Below are 8,561 nucleotides of genomic sequence, written 5' to 3' on the forward strand. Positions count from 1 at the left end.
AAAAAAAAAAAAAAAAGCTATGGCCATTGGTCCCCATTTTTTATTGAGTAAGCACGGCGCCATAAATCTGTATTGGACGAAATATAACGATAATGATATAATTTGTATTATATCTAAGCAGACGGAGAAATGGGTGACAACCCATAAAAAGTCAAATGATTCCTTTCAAGAATTTGTGATATATAATATAGCATATGATTATACATGACAGGAGGATGGTAGTTGGATAAGTTATAAAAATCTGTTGTGTTTGTCGTATTTTGATAAGGTATTAAAATACTTTGTTACACCTATGAACTGAAATCTAGATCCACATTATCTTAGGTTGACTTCAGAGTCTTTTGATGATTAACTTTCTGATCCTTCTTATCTTTTGGCTATGTCTTCCACTGTTTATCCTCTTCCTTACAGTGGCATACACAAAACATTAATGGAAACGTTTCAGCACTTCTCCCATAACTGCCCCTCAAGCTTAACAGAAGCCAAAGATGCGGAAGAAGGAAGTTGTAGCTTGTGCGAGAGACAAACCTTGATCCATTACACTTGTCACTCATGTAAGTTAGATCTATGTAAGCTTTGCTCTAAGTTGACTCCCGAGCTGCAACACAAGCTGCATCCAAAACATAGCCTCGAGTTCCATCCCCGTCAGCCTGGTCAAAAGCCGGGATGTTTCATTTGCTGTGGATGTGGGTCTGTCTCTTCTGGATCTTACTATGAATGTAAGATCTGTCAAATCAAGATCGATCTTGAGTGTGTGTCCAAGGAGTTAACTAATATTTGGGATGCAAATCTAACGTACCATTATAGTCACAGGCATGTCCTAGCTCGTTGCTGGCCTCGTGGATCCAATGGTAGCGGCTTTTGCTTCATATGCGAGCGTCCGTATTCAGAGACAACTCAGTGCTACGGATGTGTCTACTGTCTCTCCTTTGCACATGCGAAATGTCTCGATCTTCCAAGTGAGATTCAACATCCAGTGCACCCGGACCACCCTCTAAAACGCCTCAACTATATGCAACACAGAGAGCTTAAGACTCAGTGCAACGCATGTCAAGAACTGATCTCTGGGGTCCCTTTTGGCTGCCTGAGGTGTGGTTTCTACCTTCACATGGGATGCGCAGATTCTTTGTTACGATCTTCTAAGTTCGAGGCTCATGACCATGAGTTGGTGTACGTGCAACGTAATGCTGCACGAGCGATCACCACAGAGAAACCATGTAATATATGCCATGAGCCTCAAAAGATATGGAAGAATTGTTACTACTGGTGCATCGAATGCAATTCTAACTTCCATTTCGAGTGTCTCAAGATACCCGATTTTGTCTTCCGTAAGTCATGTCACACGCATCCCGTTCAGTACAAATTGTTCACAACAGAGGGATACGAGTATTGTGATGTCTGTGAGACCATTATAAACGTTGGGAGCTATGCTTATTCTTGTGATTGTTGTTTTCAGGCACACATCGAATGCATTATCCCGAAGGTCTTAAAAATTATTTAGTACTTCATGTTCTATTATATTCTTTATGATTTCTAAGATCTAAACCAAATATATTCTTAACTTGTTTTAGCTCCATGTTAATTGATAGAATTGCGTACAACTAAATGCAGAAAAAACCAACTATAAAGTATTTGAAGGATACTTACGCAAGTAGTGAGGACGCAACAACATCAACGGGAGTGAAATCTACAGAACACAAACTTGTGGTATAAAATTTTAATATTTTTTCCATACTGATTTTGGTTTAGGGAAGTTTCATATAGTTTAATGTTTCTTATATAATGCAGATTGATGATATAAAACATACTCATATCTTAACATCCTGCGACTTGAGTAGTAGTCCTCATGATCCAACTTGCACTATTTGCAAGCAAGGAGGACTTGGGGATGCATATAAATGTGAGAAATGTGAATTTGTAGCTCATGATGAATGTGCAGAAGTAGCACAACGGTTAAAGAGTCGGTTTCACAAGAACCACCCTTTGACTCTCCTGCCACAACCTCCTTTGGAAGAGATGAAATGTGATCTATGCAAGAAAACAATTTGTGGGTTCAATCTCTTCTGTCGAACCTGCGATTATGTTATTCATATTGAATGCCTCACACGGGACACACGACCAGAGCCCAAATATATAAACTGGGAAGGTAAATGTATGCAGGGACATAACTTGGTTGAGTTTCTTGGTACAGTATCAAAGCAAAACCTTTGCAGTGTCTGCGACGAGGAGCTTTATGGGAAATCACCGTCATGCTTAACATGTGAAGAGACATATCACATAGAGTGTCTTGAAGTCGAAGGAAAAGTAGACCACCCGCTTCATTATCATTCTCTTCATATCCAAAGGAATATTACACCAGGATCTCGCTGTCTTAGCTGCGGAGAAAGCATAAATTCTTACAGCTACAAGTGCAAAGAATGCAACGATGTCTATTTCCATGTGAACTGTACCAAATCAGTGGAAGCATCGTTGAAGCTTACCGACATTCACGAGCACAATCTTCATCATTTCATGGCTTCATTTGAAGATAATTCAAAGATGAGGGATAGTGATGTTATAGCATGCAATGGTTGTGGTAAAGCATGCACTAAATACTTCTATGGTTGCGTCAAGTGCAAGTTTTACCGCCATGGGGAGTGCCTTGGGTTACCAAACTCTGTCAGGCACAGAGTACACGAGCATGCTTTGACTATACTGTACACGTTGATCTCAGAAGTGGTTAACCACTACTGTGAGATATGTCTTAAGGCTGTTGATCCTGGGCATCCTGGTTATATATGCAAACTATGTGGCTCTGTGATACACCCAGAGTGCGCTTTGTGCTGGGTGAGTCTTCTCCATGTAATTATGTCGTCTTTTATTTTCATTTCGATATATCTAGATCATATTATCTGAGACGATTATGTTTAGGATAATGACTGGAAAAATGCAACGGAAGAGGATCATAAGTTGGAGGTGGTGGAGCTCAAGGCTTCAATCCTACGTAGATGTCACATGAACTTCTAGTTCACCTAATTACCATAATTTGCTTTGTGAATTATTGTGATTTCGGAATATAAAGACTAAAAGACATGTCTCCTAAGCACGACCCCAAAAGCTCCATTTATCACTTCCTCCTACAGCATAAAAGGAGAGGACTTATTTCTCGGTCTCTCTCTCTTCCTTTTTTTTATTTTATTTTACTTAAATTTACTAAGTTATTATCCATCGCTACTTATTTTTATCAATTTATTTAACAAATTGCATTGACTTTAATAAATGTATATTTGAAGTCTTTATTTTCATTATTTTGATGAATTTATTTAGTTTTGAAAATTAAAAATTAATCTTACATTTTTTTCTATATTTTGCATTTCTAGTTACATAGTTTAATGTTTATTTATGATTGCTTACCTGAAAACAAAAAAATAAGTCAAATTTTAAAATATTTATGAATAAACTGAAAAAATTAATGTTAATTTGGTATCTCATATATTTTTTTAAAACCTAAACTAAACTAATATTCATAATATTTTTAAAAATAGACATTTCTTATTATGCGTGTTTTTAGCTAAAACATCTTATATTTTGAAACGGAGAGAGTGTAAGTTATATATATAATGTAATATCCGCGAACCAAAACTTTGCGTTTTGGCGATGGGTGTCAATCGACACCAAGGGTGGTGTCGGTCGACACCAATAATTTCTGGTTTGGCAGTTTGATTTAATTATCGATTTGGATCGGTTTGGTTTAAGGAAAACCATTGAACTAGACTATTTAAGTGAAAGATCGACATAAATGGTTTTGGAAAAGTTATTTTGTCGTCGTTTCCTTGTTTTTGAGAGAGAAAAAAAGAGAAAAGAAACGTTCTTGAGTTTTTGGGAAGATTGGTGAGGTTTCTTGGCTGTTCTTGAAGGATCTGAAGCTAGGAAGGAGTTAGAAGCTTGCTGGGAGTGTGGGATTCGTCATTGTTGGTCAGAAACTTCCTGCAAAGAGGTGAGTATATGACCATAGCTTATCTAAGCTAAGATCTCTAGTTTTTCTGTGATTTTGGTGCTTATGTGATTGTTTCCTTTGAGTTCTCTATGGTTTTTCTTGGCTGTTATAGCTGGGTTTTGCTACTAAGGATGCATGGAGCGGATTGGAGAAGTTTGGAGGCGAGATTCGGAGTTTCCGATCGAAGAAAATCGATGATCGGCATCGATGTCGGTCGACACCAACGCGAGGACGATCCGATAACTTTTGGGAGTGTCGATCGACACCATGTGGAGGTGTCGTTCGACACAAACAAGATTTTCGGTGATGTCGAGCATGGTGTCGGTCGACACCATCTGGTGTCGGTCGTCACCCTTCTTCAGTTGCGACGGATGATGCAATGCTTTGTATAATGCATGTTTGTTTTACTGATTGTTGTTTGTGGCATGTAGAGATCTTATTGCTTGTGTGCATAGCCCAGTATATAAGAGGATTGCTTCACTGAGTGTTTATAAAATACTCATGCATCTCAATTTGTGTTTGTGGTGCAGGTAAAGGCAAAATGTGATCGTGAAATCAAGGCAATGAAGAGGAGGATGTTCTAGTGACTCGATTGGTTGTTGTCTGGCTTCTGTTAGGTTGCTAGAGTTGGGTCAGTAGAACATTGCTAGGTTGTTGTTTCCTTGTTTTATGTTGTTTGGTTATTGGATATTTGCAATGATCTGTTATTGGTTATTGGTTATTTGATATTTGTTGGTTTATTGGTATTCAATATTTTCCACTGTTGGTTTGAATATGGTTAGGTGGCTAGTGTGTATATGACCATTGGTCGTTTCAGTTTGGTATCAGAGCCCTTACAGTTCTAGGTTTGGGTTCACTGGGTTTCTGTTATTGATGTTGTGGATTTTTGCATGTTGTCATTGATTATGTGAGTTAGTCTATTGTGTGTGGCATGGAGTCCTAGAACATCCTCTTCTAGCCTACAGTGTGATTCCATGGTGAGTTATGTTTTGTGTTTTTGATGAATTATTTGCTTAGCCTTATGTTCATGGTAGTGGAGATGGTTAGAGAGGGTGTTGTTGCTGGTCGTGGTTGAGGACGTAGACATAGTCGTGGACGCGGACGTATTCGTGGTAGGGGCAGAGCCCTAGTGGTTAGTGATGTTGTGGAGCAGAATGTGGCAGCTGAGGGTGTTGGCGAGTCGCAGGGCTTTCAGGAGGGTTCCATGAGTGTGGCCGGCGGGGGTACTGACATGACCGTAGGTGCTGATGGAGTCGGTGTGGGCTGGGTCGGTGCTGGGTTGGCTGGTGATGCTAGTGTTCCGGGTGCGGGAGTCCCAGCAGGTGGAGCCCCTGGAGGAGGCATTGATCTTGCGGGCTTATTGACATAGCTGTTGCAGCGGATACCGGGAGTGGTACCGGCTCAGATACAGGTAGTGCTTCAAGTGTCTGCGGGTGTAGGAGGTCATTTCTAGTATGCCAATATGCTAAGGGAGATGAACTACATTGGTACCAAGCGGTTTTCGGGAGGTACTAATCCTACTGTTGCTGATGCGTGGAGGACGAGAGTGGAACGTAACTTCCAGTCTTTGAGATGTCCTGAGGAGTTTTGGGTGGATATAGCAGTCCACAACCTTTCTGGTGATGCTCAGTTTTGGTGGAGATATGTGGCTGCTAGGAGAGTGCAGAGGGAGATGTTTTGGCCTGACTTCATCTTGGAGTTCAACCGCAAGTATTTTCCTCGAGAGACACTAGATTGGTTGGAGGTGTAGTTCGTTCAGTCTCAGTGGACTCGCTCAGTGCGGGAGCTTGACTTGGAGTTCAGTCAACTTCTGATGTGTGGGGGTCGGGATATGGAGTATGAGGAGGCTCGTATCACGAGGTTTATTAGGGTCCTACATGATGACTTGAGGGTTCACTGTAGAGTGCGGAGCTATGCTACTCGTGCAGAGCTGTTTGAAACTGCAGCAGAGATTGAGGAGGACATCTGGGCACATTCAGTGGCGGTTAGTCCAGACGTCCAGCCTGCGCAGGGAACCAAGAGAAAGTGGGAGGCTACGCTGAGGCCGAGTGCTGCAGGGTGCTTCGGTTGTGGGAGCATGGATCACAAGGTTGCTAGCTGTCCCAGAGGAGTGCTATCATTGTAGGGAGCCAGGGCATATCATTGCAGGGAGCCAGGGCATATCATTGCAGGGAGCCAGGGCATATCAAGCTCAAGTGCCCCAAGTTGCAGCCGATGGTAGTGGCAGCTTTGCAGCAGGTGGTGCAGTCGGGAGTGCAGCAGGTGGCTCGGATCGAGCAGGCACCATGGGTTTACGCGACTGCAAAGGCTAGTGGAACCAGTGCTGGGGCGATCACAGGTATAATTTCTGGTACTTTGTCTTTGTGATTTCTTAGTAGGTTCAGATTTTATGTTTTGCATGTGATAAAGTGTTAGGTTCTCAACACATGAAGTTTGTGTAGGGACCTTGTTGGTGGGCGGGTTTAAGTCTCATGTTATGTTTGATTTTGGAGCTACTCATAGTTTTAGTACTCTGGAGTGTGCATAGAGTGCGGCTATCAAAGGAGATCCCAGAGAGCGTACGGGTGTTTTCAGAGTTGCGGGAGGCAAGTTTCTGAGAGTTATTGGACGGGCGAGAGGTATTGATATTCAGATCGCAGGAGAGTCATGGCCAGTGGATTTGCTTATCAGTCCGGTGGAGTTGTATGACGTTATCTTGGAGATGGATTGGTTGCATCGGCATATGGTGCATCTTGATTGTCATTGGGGTAGAGTGGAGTTTGAGTGTCTATGAGGGAAGTTGGTTTTTGAGGAGTTAGACCGACTTCGGGGAGTCTCGTGATCTCGGCCATTCAGGCTGGGAAGATGATCGAGAAGGGTCGCGAGGCTTATTTGGTTACTATATCTATGCTAGAGTCTATGTGTTCCAGCCATTGTAGGGATTACCACCATATCGGTCTGATCCTTTTACGATTTAACTGGAAACAGGGACGACACCGTTATCCAAGGCTCCTTACAGGATGGTTCCAGCAAAGATGACAGAGCTGAAGAAACAGTTAGAGGATTTGTTGAGCAAGGGATTCATTTTTCCTAGTGTATCACCGTGGGGAGCGCTGGTGTTATTTGTTAAGAAGAAGGATGGGAGTTTCCGTGTATTGACTATAGGGGTCTGAACTGGGTCATTGTGAAGAACAAGTACCCTTTTCCCAGGATCGATTAGTTGTTGGATAAGCTGAGAGGTGCTATTGGTTCTCCAAGATTGATCTGGCGTCGGGTTATCATCAGATTCCGATAGATGAGGCAGATATGAGGAAGACTTCATTCAGGACGAGGTATGGGCATTATGAGTTTGTGGTGATGCTGTTTGGGTTGACTAACGCGCCAGCAGCATTTATGTGATTGATGAACAGCATGTTTTAGGAGTTTCTGGACGTGTCTATCATTATTTTCATCGACTACATCCTGGTTTATTCTAAGAGTCCTGAGGAGTATGCAGTGCATTTGAGGGCAGTTCTGGAGAAGCTGCGTGAGCAGAAGTTGTTTGCCAAGTTGAGCAAGTGTAGTTTCTGGCAGCGTGAGATGGGTTTTTTGGATCATATTGTTTCTGTAGATGGGGTTTCTGTAGATCCAAAAAAGATTCAGGCTATCAGGGATTGGCTTAGACCGCAGAATGCCACATAGATTAGGAGTTTCCTTGGATTGGCAGGTTATTACAGGATATTTGTGCAAGGCTTTGCGAGCAGAGCACGTCCTATGACTAAGTTTACAGGGAAGGATGTTCCTTTTGTTTGGTCACAGGAGTGTGAGGACGGCTTTGCAAGCCTAAAGGAGATGTTGACTACTACGCCAGTGTTGGCATTGTCAGAGCAGGGAGAAACCTATATGGTTTATACTAATGCATCCAGAGTTGGTTTGGGTTGTGTGTTGATGCAGCATGGGAAGGTGATTGCCTACGCTTCGCGGCAGTTTCGGAAGCATGAGGAAAACTATCATACTCATGAATTGGAGATGGCTGTTGTAGTTTTTGCCCTGAAGAGTTGGAGATCTCATCTTATTGGTGTAAAAGGTACAGGTGTTTACAGATATTAAGAGCCTGGAGTACATATTCACTCAGCTCAAGCTGAACTTAAGGCAAAGGCGGTGGATGAAGCTGGTGGAGGATTATAATTTGGAGAAAGCCTATCACCCTGGTAAGGCTAACTTGGTTGCAGATGCTCTGAGACAGAAGAGGGCTGCATGATATGGAGTCTCTAGTAGGTGAGATTGGTGCGTTGATTTTGTGTGTTGTTTCTCGGGAGCCGTTAGGTTTGGAGGCAGCTGATAGAGCAGACCTTCTTAGCAGGGTGCGGTTGGCTCAGAAGAATGATTTGGGGCTGGTGAATGCCTCTAAGGCTGTTGATTCTGAGTATCTGGTCTCGGCTAACGGTACCATCTTGGTGCATGGGCGAATTTGTATGCCTAAGGATGAGCAGTTGAGGCAGGAGATCCTGAGAGAGGCTCACACGAGCATGTTCTCTATCCATCCAGGAGCGACAAAGATGTACTGTGATCTCAAGAGGTACTATCATTGGGTCGGGATGAAGAAGGATGTGGCTAGTTGGGTTGC

General features: G+C 42.6%; 1 protein-coding gene across 1 annotated transcript; it reads left to right on the forward strand.

The window, feature by feature from the left end:
• The first annotated feature begins 292 nt into the window (after positions 1-292).
• On the forward strand, positions 293-3,322 carry LOC104737094 (uncharacterized). The gene is made up of 4 exons (XM_010457193.2): positions 293-1,483; positions 1,612-1,707; positions 1,789-2,826; positions 2,911-3,322. Exons 1-4 carry the CDS (start codon positions 380-382, stop codon positions 3,004-3,006), a joined length of 2,334 nt encoding a protein of 777 aa, XP_010455495.1. The 5' UTR covers positions 293-379; the 3' UTR covers positions 3,007-3,322.
• Positions 3,323-8,561: the final 5,239 nt, after the last annotated feature.

The sequence above is a fragment of the Camelina sativa genome, chromosome 13 (assembly GCF_030686135.1).
Source record: "Camelina sativa cultivar CO46 ecotype springtype chromosome 13, ASM3068613v1".
Lineage (NCBI taxonomy): Eukaryota > Viridiplantae > Streptophyta > Magnoliopsida > Brassicales > Brassicaceae > Camelina > Camelina sativa.

Coding starts and splice junctions, on each gene's coding strand:
- LOC104737094 (XM_010457193.2), top strand. CDS start 380: ATGTCTTCCACTGTTTATCCTCTTCCTTACAGTGGCATACACAAAACA. Junction 1,484..1,611: donor TCGAATGCATTATCCCGAAG/GTCTTAAAAATT, acceptor AACTAAATGCAG/AAAAAACCAACTATAAAGTA. Junction 2,827..2,910: donor CAGAGTGCGCTTTGTGCTGG/GTGAGTCTTCTC, acceptor GATTATGTTTAG/GATAATGACTGGAAAAATGC.